Source organism: Giraffa tippelskirchi, chromosome 7 (assembly GCF_054371585.1).
Source record: "Giraffa tippelskirchi isolate mGirTip1 chromosome 7, T2T-mGirTip1v1.2.pri, whole genome shotgun sequence".
NCBI classification, from domain to species: domain Eukaryota; kingdom Metazoa; phylum Chordata; class Mammalia; order Artiodactyla; family Giraffidae; genus Giraffa; species Giraffa tippelskirchi.
In genome coordinates, this window is record NC_137281.1 from 90,627,835 (window position 1) to 90,645,947 (window position 18,113).

General features: G+C 37.2%; 2 protein-coding genes and 1 pseudogene across 9 annotated transcripts in view; all 3 read left to right on the top strand.

Moving 5' to 3' along the window:
• Positions 1–18,113, top strand: part of LOC145512707 (uncharacterized) — a 199,225-nt gene that overhangs the window by 1,829 nt on the left and 179,283 nt on the right. For all 7 annotated transcript variants that reach the window (XR_014058690.1, XR_014058689.1, XR_014058691.1 and 4 more), the window contains exon 2: positions 17,310–17,388. The gene's annotated coding sequence lies outside the window, so the exon portion shown is untranslated. The remainder of the gene's footprint in view (positions 1–17,309; positions 17,389–18,113) is intronic.
• LOC145512692 (olfactory receptor 11H6-like) lies at positions 6,753–7,697 on the top strand. Its single transcript, XM_081506981.1, has one exon. The coding sequence runs from the start codon at positions 6,753–6,755 to the stop codon at positions 7,695–7,697; it is 945 nt and encodes a 314-aa protein (XP_081363107.1).
• On the top strand, positions 9,351–12,948 carry LOC145512680 (polypeptide N-acetylgalactosaminyltransferase 1 pseudogene; annotated as a pseudogene). Its single transcript, XR_014058686.1, has one exon. The product of XR_014058686.1 is annotated as a polypeptide N-acetylgalactosaminyltransferase 1 pseudogene (transcript).

Here is an 18,113-nt window from a genome sequence, read left to right on the forward strand (position 1 = left end):
ACTGGCCAATGCAAGTTGACAGCAACCAATTGAGAGGATCATCGAAGCTGATTCTCTTACAACTACAAGAGAAGTTGCCAAAGAACTTAGTGTCAGCCATTCTCTGGTCTTTTGGCATTTGAATAATTGGAAAGGTGAAAAAACTCATAAGTGGGTGCCTCATGAGCTGATCATAAATCAAAAAAATTGTTGTTTTGAAGTGTCATCTCTTATTCTTTGCAAAAACAATGAACCATTTCTTGATCACATTGTGATGTGCGATAAAAAGTGGATTTTACACGACAACCAGCAAGACCAGCTCAGTAGTTAGACCAAAAGAAGCTCCAAAGCACTTCCCAAAGCCAAACTTGTACAAAAAAAAAGTCATGGTCAGCTACTGTTTGGTGGTCTGCTGCCCGTCTGATCTACTACAGCTTTCTGAAACTTGGTGAAACCATTTCATCTGAGAAGTATGCTCGGCAAATCAATGAGATGCACTGAAAATTGCAATGCCTGCAGCCGGTATTGCTCAACAGAATGAGCCCAATTCTCCATGGCAGTGCCCGACCACACGTCCCACAACCAATGCTTCAAAAGTTGAACGAACTGGGCCACGAAGTTTTGCATCATCTGCCATATTCACCTGACCTCTTGCCAACTGACTACCACTTTTTCAAGCACCTCGAGAACTTTTTTCAGGGAAAACGCTTCCAAAACTAGCAGGAGGCAGAAAATGCTTTCCAAGAGTTCATTGAGTCCCGAAGCATGGATTTTTATGCTATAGAAATAAACCAACTTATTTCTCATTGGCAAAAAATGTTGAGTGTAATGGTTCCTATTTTGATTAATAAAGATGTGTTTGAGCCTACAATTATGAATTAATAATTTTATTTTTATTGAAGTATAGTTGATTTGTAATATTAGTTTCAGAAGTGTAATATAGTGATTCAGAGTTTTTAGGGATTGCATTCCACTTAGAGTTATAAAATATTGATTAAATTCCCTGTGTGTGCATGATGTGTTGCTTCATTCATGTCTGACTCCTGTGACCTCATGGACTGTAGCCCACCAGGCTCCTCTGTCCATGGGATTCTCCAGGCAAAAATACTGGAGTGGGTTGCTGTCCCCTCCTCCAGGGGATCTTCCCGACCCAGGGATTGAGCTCAGGCCTCTTACATCTCTTGCAATGGCAGGCAGGTTCTTTAACACTAGAGCCACCTGGAAAGCCCATATTCCCTGTACTGCACAATATATCCTTGTAACATAGTTATTTTATATATAGAGTTTATACTTGTGTCTTGTGTCTTTTTGAATCAATGTTTTCATTTTCTTTGTATATTTATTTGGGAGTGGAAATACTAGATCATAGGATAGTTCTATTTTTAGTTTTTTGAGGAACCTCCATATTGTTTTCCATATGGCTATACCAATTTACATTTCCACCAAAAGCGTACAAGATTCCCTTTTTTCCACATCCTTGAAAACTTTTGTTATTTGTGTTCATTTGATAATAGCCATCTGACAGGTGTGAGGTGATATCTTATTGTGGTTTTGATTTGTATTTCTTTGATAATTAGTTGAAATCACTTCTTGATTTCAAACTATATTACATAGCTATAGTAATGAAAACAGTATGGTTTTGGTATAAAAACAGACACACAGATCAGTGGAACACAACAGAGAGCCCAGAAACAAATCCACAAATATATGATCAATTAATTTATGGGAAAAGAGGCAAGAATATACAATAGGGAAAGCATAGTCTCTTCCATAAATAGTGTCGAAAAACTGGATAGCCACATGCAATAGAATGAAACTAGACCACTATCTTACACTATAAATAAAAATTAATTAAAAATGGGTTAAAGACTTGAATGTAAGACCAGAAATCATAAAACCTGTAGAAGAAAACATAGGCAATAGGCCTCTTGACATCAGTCTTCATAATGATTTTTGGCTGGGACATCAAAAGCAAAGGCAATAAAATCTCAAACTAAAAAGCTTCTGCCCAGTGAAGGAGCCATCAGCAAAAGAAAAAGGCAACATATACTGAACCGGGAGAAAGTATTTGAAAATCATATATCTGATAAAAGGCTAATATTCCAAAGTAGATAAAGAACCTATGTAACTCAATAGCAAAAAAAAAAAAAAAGAAAAGATAAAAGAGAAAAGTAATTCTATTAAAATGGGCATAAGATCTAAATCTAAATATACATTTTTGGGGGGGTTGCTTGAATCATTTTTATTAAAATAGAAATGAGATAAAGATGCCCATGATCTTCGAAGTGTTGTTATTATTATTATTCAACATGAAAGTTCTAAAATATTTGCAGTAACACAAGTAAATAAACAATATTGATGAAAGACATGATATAGTAAATAGACATTTTTCCAAAGAATACATATAAATGACCAACAGGTACATGAAAAGATGCTCAACATCATTAATCATTAGGGAAGTTAAAATCATAACCACAATGAGATAATTCACATTTGTTAGAATGACTATTATAAAAAGGACAAGAAATAACAAGTGTTGACAAGGATGGGAAAAAAATGGAATCTTTGTGCACTATTAGGTATGCAAATTGGTGCAGCCACCTTAGAAAACAGTGTGAAATTCTTCAAAAAACTAAAAAAGCACTACTACATGATCCAGAAATTTCACTTCGGGGAATGTATCCGAAGGAAATGAAAGCACTAATTAGAAAAGATATACACCCACATGTCATTGGAGCATTATTTATGATAGCCAACTTATAGAAACAGTTTATCAACATATGAATGGATAAAGAAGATGTTTATATATATGTATATATAATGGAATATTATTCAGCCATAGAAAGAATGAAGTCTTGCCATTTTCAACAACATCGACTGACCTTGAGGGCACTATGCTGAATGAAATAAGTCATACAGAGAAAGACAAATATTACCTCATTTATATGTGGAACCTGCTGCTGCTGCTGCTAAGTCACTTAAATCGTGTCCAGCTTTGTGCGACCCCATAGATGGCAGCCCACCAGGCTCCCCCATCCCTGAGATTCTCCAGGCAAGAACACTGGAGTGGGTTGCATTTCCTTCTCCAGTGCATGAAAGGGAAAAGTGAAAGTGAAGTCGCTCAGTCGTGTCCGACTCTTAGTGACCCCATGGACTGCAGGCTACCAGGCTCCTCCGTCCATGGGATTTTCCAGGCAAGAGTACTAGAGTGGAGTGCCATTGCCTTCTCTGATATGTGGAACCTAAATACCCCTAAAACACCCACCCCCTGTCCCAAACCAAACTCATAGATACAGAGAACAGATCGGTGGTTGCCAGAGGTTTGAGGTGGGGTGGTGAGATGGGTAAAGAGAGTCAAAAGGTACAAACTTCCAGTTATAAAATAAGTCCTGGGTATGTAATATAGAGCATGGTGACTTAGTTAAGAATACTTATTGCATATTTGAAAATTTTTTAAGAAAATAGTTCTTAAAAAAATTCTCATAACAAGAAAACATTTTATAAAAAGGAATGCATTTGAATCAGTTCTAATGAGGTGGATGAACCTAGAGACTTTTATGCAGAGTGAAGTAAGAAAGAGAAAGATACATATTGTACACTAATGCATATATATGGAATCTAGAAAGATGATACCGATGAATTTATTTGCAAGGCAGCAATGGAGAAACATAGAGAACAGACTTTTGGACACAGGGAGGGGGGAGGAGAGGGTGAGATATATGGAGAGAGTAACACGGAAACTTACATTATCATATGTAAAATAGTTAGCCAATGGGAATTTGCTGTATGTCTCAGAGAACTCAAACAGGGGCTCTGTGTCAACCTAGAGGGGTGGGATGGGGAGGGAGATGGGAGGGAGGTTCAAGAGGGGGGGACATATGTACACCTATGGCTGATTCACGTTGATGTTTGACAGAAAACAAAATTCTATAAAGCAATTACCCTTCAATTAAAAAATAAATAAATTGAAAAACATTTTTATAACTATATACACTGATGGATGTTAAGCAGACATTGTGGCAGTTATTTTGTAATACATACAACTATTAAACCATTATAATGTACACCTGAAATTAATATAGTATTATATGTCAATTATACTTCAATAAAAAAGAAAAGAAAGGGATCCGAAAGTTTGAGTCATTTCTCTCAGGAATGCTTTATCTAAAAGAAGCAAGAAAATTTCAACAATTATGCCAGCTTTTAGGGACACCTGCTGTGCACAGCTTGAAATACTATAAAGGGCTAGATGGGGAGGTGTCTTCTAGAAATTTGGCATCTCACCACTTGCACCATGGTCTCTGGGTCTGGGTCCTGTTCAACATGAAATATTTACTTACCAGTATCATGCTAAAAGCACAAAGGCGGCCCAGGAGAGAAAACCTTTTACCAAAAAAAGGGAATAATCCTTTTCAAACTACTGAATGAGTCAATAGGAAAGAGAATGAGAACTCAGATGACATCACTCTGATACTGACAAATAAGAATTCCACACTTTCAAACAGCCTCAAAAATGAATAAAAGAAATGTAAACGAATAAGATAAACACAAACCTTGTGTTTAAGCTAGTGTTGCTGTAGTGTTTGCACCATCATGAGAGTAACCTGTCCTTAGGACAAAATAAACATCTGCTCTAAACATAGCATGAGATGATCCCTCACCACTGGGGAAACTTGTTCTCAAAGGCCCCAGTTAATGGACTCCTGAGGGAAGGAAATATTTGGAATATTATTGACAATATTTGCTCATAAATTATCACTTTTGGAATTCATAGAAGACTATAACCCTTTGGAGGAATATAATAGGTTTCAGAGCAATGCAGACAAGTCTTGTGCAGCAAATATGCCAATTTCTCTCCAAACCAGTATCAATGTCCAGCAAGGTTAACTCCCTCTCTGGGCTGTTTGCTCCCAAGCATGGCATGCCCTTCATTTTGCCTGCCTTTTGCTGCAGCAAAAACAGAAGATGAGAAGTCAGACTCATGAATTCTATGAGGAGACGGGTTCAAAAAAGGTACAAGTATAAGACAATTCTAAGTGTGCTTTTTAGCTCTCTGCCTTCTTTTGTCTGACCGTAATAATAGTGACATCTCAAGATATATGAATTAATGTAAAGAGACTCATCCTTACAACTAAGAGGGCTGGGAAAAAGGGAAATGAGAGAGCTGAAGATGAGGAAGGAACCTCAACCATATGTAAATTTTGTCGTTATTAATCAAGGAGTTGTACCCAGTCAGAACCTTTGGGGGAAAAAAGTTGTTAGCAAAGCGACATCTAGAAATAACTGGCAAAGCAGTTATGATGAGCAGGACAGAAAAACTTAAGCCCTCCCTGTTTTTAGCTGTGTTTGGCTCTGCCACAGAGCCTATGGTCTCCGCTGCAAGGAGGGAGAGCAAGGCGATGACTGAGCAACCCAGGTTGGTGAGTTCACTCCCACATGGTTTCTAAAGCCATTGGAATCCTCCTACACATTAGCACCAAATACTTCTTACTATTTTCACCCTTTTCTCAAGGTTACTTTGGCTTCTGGGTAACTCTCAATTCCTGCTTCAGGGAATTCTTCACAGCATTGCTCTGCCATATATGATCTATTCACAGACTGAAGAGGAGCCTTGCAGTGTGATACGAAAAATTCTGAATTTCTCTCATGCATTGTGTCACTAATTGCAATCATCAAGATTATTTTTAAAGGTCTAACTTTATGTGATATGGAAAGTAATTAATGTTATAACTAATACATTAATAGACATTCTTAGCTGGAAAACTTTTATTAAAAGTGTCTGGGTCTGTATTGTGTGTGTATATTTTCCCGAATAAGCATCATGACTCAGTCATGTCACTTCTGGTCATTTTGGTGCAAATAATAACTGACCCTCATTAACAGAGGAGATTCAGAAAACAAGTGACTTTGACCAAACTACTGACAATAGCATTGTAAGTATTTGTTATTTTCTGAAACTGTCCCTAAACCAGAATAGGGGACTTTATAGGAATTCTGACACCTCAGGCAAAAACCTCAAAAATCCTTAAGTAATATACCAGATACATTGCTCATGTAAAAAAAAAAAATTGTAAATAGAGTTTTAATTTAGACCAAAGTTTTAAAGAAATATTTTAATTCAATAAGTAAAACATGGGACGAGATTGAAGTCTTTATGTAGGTATCTGGACTTCAAACTTTTCTTGAACTACAAATGATCATGAATACTGAAGAAAGGATAGCACATTTGACACTTTTTGGTTATCAGATTGTGTTAAGATGTCAACACTTATAGTTGCAACACTGATCCAAAATAAAAATGAAATGCATAAAGATTTCAGTGTGTTATGTTACCTTTTACTCTCTCCTCTTCTAATTCCTATCGCTTGTGTCTGTAATTCCAAAGATCCGAGTAATTGAAATTCTGTGTCCAATATTAAGAATCTTTTATATTTTATTCTATAGATAAAAATACATGATTATCATACTTACTTACATTTGTAAGTGTTGTCACTAACCTGCAAGCTGCTTATTTCATAAGATCCTGTCATTGCTGTATCTGAGAAAATACTGAAAGAGGAATCAGAAAGTCCAAAATTCAAAGTCAGCATTAGAATATCTAGCATTCGTAAAGTTTGACAGTCTTCAGTAGTATGGTTAGGTTATTATTTATTTAATAAAATAATAGGATCTTGAGGGCTTTAGAACCCTTTTAAGAGGAAATATTCCCGAGGATTGAAGAATAAAGTCATCTTTGTGATTATAATTTTTTTCTCTTCACCCTTTAGAAAAACATGAATGTGTCAGGAGTCAACACGGTGACTGAATTCATACTCCTGAGTTTTCCCTGCTCTGGAGAGCTTCAAGTCCTCCTCTTTGTGCTCTTCTCTGTGTCCTACATCCTCACACTGATGGGGAATGGGGCCATTGTCTTTGCAGTGAAGCTGGATCACAGACTCCACACTCCCATGTACACTCTGTTGGCCAACTTCTCATTCCTGGAGATGTGTTACATCAACACCACGGTTCCCAATATGTTAAGGAGCTTCCTATCTGAGACCAAAACCATCTCTTTCACTGCCTGCTTCTTCCAGTTCTACTTCTTCTTCTCCATGGGCACCACTGAGACCTTCTTACTGCCCCTCATGGCTTTTGATCGATATTTGGCCATCTGCCGACCTCTCCACTATCCCACCATCATGAGCAGCCGTCTCTGCATGAACTTGGTGGGCCTCTGCTGGGTAACAGCCTTCCTCTGCTATCCAGTCCCTATCTACTTCATCACACAGCTCCCCTTTTGTGGCCCCAATACCATTGATCATTTTGTCTGTGACCCTGGTCCCCTTATGGCCCTGTCCTGCATCGCTGCCCCTGGAATTGAGCTTTCCTGTTCTATACTGAGCTCTCTTATTATCTTTATCACCTTCTTTTTCATTCTGGGGTCTTACACCCTGGTTCTCAGAGCAGTGTTGCGTGTTCCTTCAGCTGCTGGCAGACGTAAGACCTTCTCCACCTGTGGCTCCCATTTGGTAGTCGTGTCACTGTTTTATGGAACCCTCATGGTCATGTACATCAGCCCAACTTCTGGAAATCCAGCTGGGATACAGAAGATTGTAACCTTGTTCTACTCCTCCTTGACTCCACTTGTAAATCCACTAATCTATAGTCTTCGGAACAAGGACATGAAGGCTGCATTGAGAAAAATTCAGAAGCGCACAAAAATTAGTCAAAGTGAGTGAGAGACCATAAGTGGATCAAGATCAGAATGATTATTTTTACTCACTTCTGTTGCCCATTTAAAAATAGGTCTTTATTCATTTGTACCTAGAGATGCAGACTCAAAATGATCTATTGCTGCCTATTTGATAATAAAATTAGTACACTAAACTAAATCAGACCTTGTGGCTAAGTCAGATTTAGTAGATGGTAATTTGAATTAAATGTCCTGGATGTCTGGACATTAGACTCTTTTCCTAACCTGGTCTCCAGGAAGCACTTGTGCTTTTATTGGTGATGATCTACCTGGTTCCTGACCTCATGCATTTTTAAGTTCTATTAAGTGCATCTCTTCTTACACTTGATTTTTCTGGCCTAAAGATGTCTGTTCTCTCTGCTCTACTCCTGCAGAAGAGTAGAGCATTCACACCTTTTTACCCAGAAAAGTGGAAATTAGAAGAATTGAGCCAAAATTTTTACTTAATTGACATCCAGAAGATTGCTGCTGCTGCTGCTAAGTCGCTTCAGTCGTGTCCGACTCTGTGCGACCCCATAGACGGCAGCCCAACAGGCTCCGCCATCCCTGGGGTTCCCCAGGCAAGAACACTGGAGTGGGTTGCCATTTCCTTCTCCAATGCATGAAAGTGAAAAGTGAAAGTGAAGTCGCTCACTCGTGTCCGACTCTTCATGACCCCATGGACTGCAGCCCACCAGGCTCCTCTGTCCATGGGATTTTCCAGGCAAGAGTAATGGTCTAAAAAGCACTATCTCCCAAATCTGTTTCATAATTACTTTGGGAGCTTTTTAAAAGAATAGATATGCAAGCCTTTTGCCAAATTTCTTAAATCAGAATCTTTAAAGTGGATCCTGGAAATCCTTATTTTAATGTTACTCAAGAAATTCTGGTACACCTAAACCATCACCAGTTCACAGACTAATCTTATAGAGTCACTATTTAAAATAAATACATGACAGGGAAATAAAAATCTTATGTTGGTTGGGAAAAGTGTAAAAAGTTATGGTGTATACTATAGATGACTCAAACACTCATGACAGTAGCAGTAGAAGTTTCTTTTCCTGCCTCTTTTTAAAACCTCCATTTAAAAATAACAAATAGAGTACATTTTCTTACCTTTTCTAACTGTGCAAGATAATTAATATACCTGGAAATAGGCTTACATTTAAAAAAGATTAGCATATAGTGGCTATACAAATTGGGTTAGTTTCACATGAAGGAAGGTGAGTGCACCACCCCCAAAAAAGTAAAAGCAGACAGAGAGCAAAAGACAGTGATATTTAAGATGCTGAAACAAGACAGTTGAAGAGGAAATTGATGACAGGTCCAGGTAATTTGACCTGACCATTTGGTCGAAAATAATGACTTGCGTGGCTGTGAAGGTGGTGAAGCGGAGTGCGGCCTGAGAGTAGCACCCGTATTGTGGCCCACGGGACTGCGCTGCCACCGCCCAGGCCGGCCCCAAGGAGTGCCCGCTGCCGCCGCTCGCAGAGTGAGCTGGAGATGTGGGACATGTGGATTTGGGATGTGAATTCACTTGAAAAGCCACTTCGGGGTTATGAAAGTGATCTCTGATGAAATTGGATTGGAATAATTTTCATGATCTTGGTATATTTATATATATATATATTTTAAAATTTTGCCTTTGACTTAAAGTGCCATGAAAAAATTTGCATACTACAAGATGATCCTAGCCACCTTCTGGATTTGGGTACTCTTGGATATGTTCCTGCTGCTTTACTTCAGTGAATGCAACAAATGTGATGAAAAAAAAAAGAACTTCCTGCTGAGGATGTTCTAGAGCCAGTACAAAAGCCTCATGAAAGTCCTGGAGAAATGGGGAAACCAGTCGTCATTCCTAAAGAGGATCAAGAAAAGATGAAAGAGATGTTTAAAATCAATCAGTTCGATTTAATGGCAAGTGAGATGATTGCACTCAACAGATCTTTACCAGATGTTAGGTTAGAAGGGTGTAAAACAAAGGTGTATCCAGATAACCTTCTTACAACCAGTGTGGTGATTGTTTTTCCACAAATGAGGCTTGGAGCACACTTATGCAAACTGTCCATAGCACCATTAATCGCTTACCAAGACACATGCTAGAAGAAATTGTTCTAGTAGATGATGCCAGTGAAAGAGACTTTTTGGAAAGACCTCTAGAGAGTTATGTGAAAAAATTAAAAGTACCTGTTCACATCATTCGAATGGAGCAAATTTCTGGATTGATCAGAGCTAGGTTAAGAGGCGCTGCTGTGTCTCAAGGCGAAGTGATCACCTTTTTAGATGTGCACTGTGAGTGCACAGTGGGGTGTCTGGAGCCTTGCTTAGCCAGTATCAAACGTGACAGGAAGACAGTGGTCTATCCTATCATAGATGTGATCAGTGATGATACTTTTGAGTACATGGCAGGTTCTGACATGACCTACGGTGGATTCAACTGGAAGCTCAACTTTCGCTGGTATCCCGTTCCCCAAAGAGCAATAGACAGAAGGAAAGGTGATCAGACTTCCTGTGAGAACACGTACAATGGCAGGAGGCCTTTTTTCTATAGACAGAGATTAGTTTCAGGAAATTGGAACATATGATGCTGGAATGGATATTTGGGGAGGAGAAAACATAGAATTTTCCTTCAGGATTTGGCAGTGTGGAAGAACTTTGGAGATTGTTACTTGCTCACATGTTGGACATGTGTTTCGGAAAGCTATACCCTACACATTTCCAGAAGGCATGGGGCAGAGTATCAATAAAAATAATAGACAACTTGCAGAAGTGTGGATGGATAAATTCAAGAATTTCTTCTATGTAATTTCTCCAGGTGTTACAAAGGTAGATTATGGAGCTATGTCATCAAGACTTTGTCTAAGGCACAAACTCCGATGCAGACCATTCTCTTTGTACCTAGAGAATATTTATCCTGATTCTCAGATTTCACATCACTATTTCTCTTTGGGAGAGATACGAAATGTGGAAACAAATCAGTGTCTAGATAACATGGCTAGAAAAGAGATTGAAAAAGCTGGGATTTAACTGTCATGGTACGGGAGGTAATCAGGTTTTCTCTTACACTGCCAAGAAAGAAATTAGAACAGATGACCTTTGCTTAGATGTCTCCAAACTTAATGACCCAGTCACAATGCTCAAATGCCACCACCTTAAAGGCAACCAGCTTTGGGAGTATGACCCAGTGAAATTGACCCTGTAGCATGTGAATAGTAACCAGTGCCTGGATAAAGCCACAGATGAGGACAGCCATGTGCTCAGCATCAGAGACTGCAGTGGCTTCTTCGAAATGTCACTCTTCTCAGAAATATTCTGAGAGCAAATTTGCAAAAAAAAAGGAAAACATAAGGATTGACTGGGCTACCTGAGCATACATTTCTGTCACATTCTTAAGTAGCAAAAAAAGGAAAAGTGCTTTCCTGCTGCAGAATGTAAGGTTTATCAGCCCTTAAAACTTTAGACTGCCCTCACTTTCACTAGCTGTGAACCAGCCTTCCTGTCCAAGGACATGCAACTACATAGTAGCGAGACTGTGCACACTGATGTTTACAAGACTGAAAGAGTAGTTCATCAAGAATCATCATAAAGAAAACTCAGACTGAAACAATCTATGAACTGTGCTTTCCAGAGAGCTGCACCTTTTATGGTTTGCTTGCATATCAGTGATTTCTGCTGAATGTGCTGTCATAATGAAGAAATGTCTAAGAATTTTTTTCTAATTAGAACTGGTAGCCAGTATATTAAATACTGATATAAAAATAAATGAAAAAGAACTGGAACCAGATTCAGAAGCATGAAAACATTTTTATAATTTAAAAAACCAACTATATTAAACAGGATTTAAAGGAAATTAAAACAACTATAAGAAGTACAATTTGTTATAGTATAGTATCAAATTTCTATATAGATTTTATACCTCATGGGGAAAAATAACTGATTCCAACAACATTCATTCTGTTTTCATCTATGAGAGTCATGGATTTTTTTTTTTCCCTTGGAGTGCTGAAATTGAGCTGAAAAAAGTGGCTCTTTGAATGTAGTTTTAATTGCTTTCTACAGTTTTTATTCTTTTGGTTTGTGGGCTGTCGGAATTGTAATTTTTAATTGCCTTCAAAAAATGGAAATTTAAAGTGGTATCTGGTCTTACTGAACAAGTTAGATATCTCAGCTGTTCTTGGGTGAACTGGCTTACAGGCTTTCCTCACCACACACAAATTTCTTAATAGAGTTTCAACTTCCTAACTTTATTCAACTGATTATGCTTTACACCCAAGATTCATACTATTGTACTACAGATTTGTTTTCACAGCAATAAATCTTCTGTTCTTTGTTTATGATTCCACTCAACAAAAGGCCTGCAGAAGTGATTTATAATTTGGGTATCTGGAGATGGTATGTTTGATAGTTTTTTTGAAAACTTTTTTTACTCCATGTTCAGATGTGCTTCATTGTCAAGTGCATATTTCAGTTAGGTTCTTGAATCGTAATGTTGATCTGATCGGCTGCTTTTTTTGTTTTTTAACAAAATCCAGCTGAAAATGTTAAAAAAAAAATCACTTGGCATCTGGGGTTGATACATTTCATGCATTCATTTAAAGACATTTATTTACCTCCTTATGTGCACTGGGTACGTTCTTACCACTTCTATTCAACATTGTATTGGAAGTGTTAGTGCAATCAGACAAAGAAAAGAAATAAATGGCATTTACATTGATAGAACTATATTGTTTTTCATTGGCTATGAAATGATAATTTATATAGAAAATTCAATGAAATCTACAAAAAGTCTACTAGAATTAATAAGTGAGTGTAAACTCATGATAAACATAAACTTCAATGAAACAGAGTTAGGCAACCAGAAAAGGAACTTTCTTGCCCTGTCACGGTAGCAGAGCCCAGCAACAAGATAAGCTCCTCTTCTATCCTGGCAAGCACTCAGCCCATGAAAAACCATGGACTCTGTTTTCCGTAGCCTTTTCCTTCCCTTGACCATGTAGGGAGCTGATGTGGGTCATCATGATTGCAGACACTGAATTGCAATTCTAGGCTGATCCTGAATAAACTTCTTTTTTTCCTGGAGAAATATCTGGCAGTCTATTTGTTTCAAGTCAACATGAATTTTGCAAGATTTTAAGATCAAAGAATCTTATACAAAAATGTATTCTATATACAAGTACTAGTGGCAAGCAGAAATTGATAAATTAAAATGCCATTTGCAGTAGCTTCAAAAATATTAAATAGAGTTAACCTTGACAAAAGATATGAAAAAATAATAGCTATGGGAAATTAAGAATTTTGGAGTAGGAAATGGCAACCCACCCGAATATTCTTACCTGGAAAATTCCATTGACAAAGGTAAACATGATAAAAGATATGAAAGACCTACACAATGGAAACCAAAAACATAGCTGTGGGAAATGAAAGGTAAATAAATGTAAAAATATAACTTACTTATGGATTGGAAACCAGTATTGATGTGGAGAAAAGGGAACCCTCCTACACTGTTGGTGGGAATGTAAATTGGTACAACCACTATGGAGAACTGTATGGAGGTTCCTTAAAAAACTAAAAATAGTACTACTATATGATTCAGCTTCCTTGGTGGCTCAGTCAGTAAAGAATCCACCTGCAATGCAGGAGATCTGGGTTTGATCCTTGGATTGGGAAGATCCCTTGGAGAAGAAAATGGCAACTCACTCCAGTTTTCTTGCCTGGGAAATCCCATGGAGAGAGAAGCCTGGTAGGCTACAGTCCGTGGGGTTGCAAGAGTCAGACACAATTTAGAGACTAAATCACTACCACCACCACCATATGATTCAGCAATCTCACTCCTGGGAATATACCCAGAGAAAACCATAAATCAGAAAGACACATGTAACCAATGCTCAATTCAGCACTATTTACAATAACCAAGACATGGAAGTAACATAAATGTCCATCAAGAGAGGAATGGATAAAGAAGATGCAGTACATATACACAATGGAATGTTACTCAGCCATAAATAAGAACAAAATAATGCCATTTACAGAAGCATGGATAGATGTAAAGATTATTATACTAAGTGAAGCAAGTCAGACAGAGACATATATGATACCACTTGTATATGGAATCTAAAAAATGATACAAATGAACTTATTTACAAAACAGTAACAGACTTACAGACTTTGAAATCTTATGGTTACCAAAGGAGAAACATGGTGGTGGGGGAGGGATAAATTAGGAATTTTGGATTAGTGTGTACACACTACTATATATAAAATAGGGAATCAGCAAGGACCTACTGCATAGCACAAGGAACTCTACTCAATATTCTATAATAACCTACATGGGAAATGAATCTGAAAAAGAATGGATATATGTATATGTATAACTGAATCACTTTGATGTACACCTGAAACTAACACAGCATTGTAAATCAACTATACTCCAATATAAAATAAAGAATTTTAAAAATTGATGTATAGAAATTATTCACAGAATTATATGTTTCAGGTGTAAAAGAGATTATTCTTCATTTAAAGTTATTATAAAATGTTGGCTATAATTCCCTGTGCTCTACAATATATCTTTGTAGCTTATTTATCTTATACATAGAAGTTTGTACCCTATCACTATCTTGCCCCTTCCCTTTTCCTTCTCCCCACTGATAACCACTACTGTAGTTTGTTCTATGTATTTATGAATCTGTTTCTGTTGTGTTCATTCATTTTTCTTTTATTTTTAGGCTTCACATATAAATAACATATAGTATTTGTCTTTCTCTGTCTTGACTCATTTCACTCAGCCTAATATCCTCCAGATCCATACACGATGTTGAAAATGGCAAAATTTCACTTTTCTTTATGGCTGGGTGGTATTTCATTGTGTGTGTGTGCATGTGTGTGTGTATCACATCTTCTTTATTCATTCATCTGTTGATGGGTGCTCATGTTTGCTTCCATATATTGGTTATTGTAAATAATGCTGCTATGAACATTTGGGATGCATGAATCTTTTAGAATTAGTGTTTTGCTTCCTTTAGGTATAGCTAGAGTGAAATTTCTGAATCAGACAGTTTGACAGCTTCTTAAAAAGTTAAGCATGCATGTACCATTTGATAAAGCAATTTCACCCTTAGTTTTTTGCCCAAAATAAAAAATGGATACCCCCCAAAATGGCTTGTACACAAATGTTTCTAGCAGTTTACTTCTAATGACCAATAATTGGAAACAACCCAATGTACATCACTAGGTGAATGGATAAATTCCTCTCTGAGTTGAATCTGTCTTGGGACCTATTGGCTTCATGTACCTGGAGGACCATATCTTTCCTAGGTTGGGAAGTTTTCAGCTATTATTTCTTTTTTATAAAAATTATTTATTTATTTTATTTTTGGCTGTGCTGAGTCTTCATTGCTGTGCACGGGCTTTCTCTAGTTGTGGCAAGCAGGGGCTACTCTCTAGTTGTGATGCCTGGGCTTCTCATTGTGATGGCCTCTCTTGTTGCGGAGCGTGGGCTTAGTTGCTCCACGGCATTTGAAATCTTCCCTATAGGGATCACACAGGTGTCCCCCGCACTGCAAGGTGAATTCTTAACCACTAGACCACCATGAAAGCCCTGGTGTGTCTCATATTTGTCTCAATTGATATCCTTTGCCCTGGGTGGCAGTGGTTGGTTAATTTGCCTTTTTGTGTTTTTGAGGAATATCCTCCATGTGGCTGTTTCTCTGAAAGAATTCTAAGTTAGGTGAAATGAAGGCAAACCCTCTGTTGAAATGTTTTAGGGAACCCCTAGATAGGTCAAAACAAACAGGAAACTTTTGAGAAGGAGGTCCATTCTGTTTCCTCTGGGACCAGGAATCCCTTCTAGGAATATGGCCTGCTATCTTTAAAATGCTTCTGAGCTGAGGTGATCTGGATGGGCGAAGGAGATGTGGCAAAGGTAAGCTAAAATGTCACAAGGTTCTCCGACCATGTTTTGTTTGTCTTTTTTTTTTTTTTAATGAGTATTCATTTGGTTGTTGCAAATTTTTGAATATCTTCCAGAATTTTAATAAAGATGATTCTGATAATTTTTTGCCTGTATTTTCAGTTTCTCTGTAGAGGAATAGGTCTTTGGAGTTTCCTGCTCTATCATTTTTATTGAGAGATGAGTGGTAAAGCCAAAGAAAACCAAGAGAATTAACACAAACATTCTCTTTTCCCCTTGGTTGCATAGGGAGATTGATTTCGGTGATAGGCTCACACGATGCTAATAAAATGTTGATAATATTCCATGTTTTTCTACTGTGAATAAAGAAATTCACAGATATTTCTGAATTTCATATTCTTTAAACTTATAAAATTCTTTATACATTACATAGATGTTTATGTATGCATGGCATATCATATAATTTAAAAATGGATTTGTGATAGATTTATTATTGTCTCTAACAAGATCCTTCCTAGAACTGTTTTTTTTTTTTTTTTAATATCTTGAACCTATGTGAGAACAAGGCAGTTTAAAAATGTATCTGGTAATAGGGGAAAAATTAATGTAACTGTAACCCACCAGACTCTTCTGTCCATGGAATTCTCCAGGCAAGAATACTGGAGTGGGTTGTCATTTCCTTCTCCAGAGGATCTTCCCTACCCAGGGATCGAACCTGGGTCTCCCACATTGCAGGCAGATTCTTTACCATCTGAGCCACCGGAAAAGCCCTACTGCTTATTCACAAAGAAGACAATATTAAGTTATGAGGCATATATGTTTGTATTCATTTGATTAGAAAGTTATAAAATTTTAAGATAATTAAAATATTTATATAATATAATCAGTTTAAAGAAATTAAAACCATTATATGTGTATACATTTGCAGTGCTTATGTATGTTAGAAACTGACCAGTATTAAACTTGTTATTTGTAGGAAATGGGATTGTGAGAAAGAAGGATGGGAACATTTATCCTTAATTTTACGCTTGTATGTATTGTTTGAAAAATTTATGACAAGTGTACGTTATTTTGTAATAAAAGCACATATCAAAATGTAGTTTTAAAAACAGATAATTTCTTAAATATTAAAAATGTAAATAACCAGTTAGCTTTGTGACTAAAACATTTAAATCTAGTGAGGACTGATCAGGAACTAGTTCACTCATCCATTTCTAAAAACTGTTTCTTTCACTACCTGCTTACTAGTTAGTTAACATGCTGATGCTGGGGATAAAAATGAAAAATAGTGTCTTTATCTTCAAAGAGCTTATAGGCTAAGGAAAGAGACGCAAACACATAATAGACTTACCTCAAAGCATCTGCAAGTACAGTGAGGGAATATGATCTGGTGTATTCTAGATGCATTACAGAAGGACACATAGTTGAACCTGAGGATATTAGAAAGGCTTTTCTGGTGGAAGTGGTGTGTGAGTTGAATCTTAATGAAAGATATAAATACACATTCAACATCTAGTAAGTTGCAACAGTAGATACTTATGACCTGTTGAGCTTTATACAAAATATTTCTGTTCTTTTTTCAGCTAATAAGTTCAGCTGAGTCATTAAAATATTGGGGCTCAATCAAGGCAGAACTGTGATGGATATTTCAAGCTGTCTTTTGTCGCTTTCCAAGCACATTTTCTGATTCCTTTTCCTACCTTTTTTTAGATCCCTCTACCCACCCTTGAAGCATAGTACTCTCCAGTCGCCCAGGAGGACTTTCAAAGAGATACCTTTTGGTCTTCAGGTGAGAGTTTTATTCCATTTTTAAACTACAGCAATGTTTAAACATTTGTACTTGTAACTATTTAATGGGATGATTTGGACATTGGAGGGTATAAACATAAAGAAACTTTAGTTTTTCTGACCATGTCTACTGCAAATACTTTCTGATGTTCTGTTTGTTTCCACCTGTGGGTATTATCTTGGACAAATATGATAGTTTTTCTGATGACTTGTAGTATTAATACAGGGATTTTTAAAATCCAGGTACAATCTGAAACCAAATTTTAATTTTTTGTACGAATTAAAACTTATTCCTCAAGACAGTCTGACTCAGGCTTTTGATCTGCTTCTTTCCCACCTGCTCTTTCATTTCTCCCTTCCCACAAGTCTATACTGCCTCTGGTTACTTTAGGTTTGAGAGGGGAGAGACGTAATGGTAGAAAGGCTTCTCCTTTACTGGTATTGTTGTATTATAGGCTTGACAAAAGTTTGTATGTTAATTTTCACTTCATGGATTTATTTATTTTTTTGGTGCGAAGGGGAGCAACCTAAACTGCAGTTCCCTGATGTGGGCAATACTTCATGGACTGGCTACTTACGATTTCTTTCATTTCTGGATTCGAGTGACCCATTCCATATAGACTAACTTTGGGGATTGCCTTACTTCTCCAAGTAGTACTTTTGGGAGGGATCCCTTTCAAGATGTTTCAGATTTGTTACCTTCTGTGAGTTTCAACTAGACCAAAA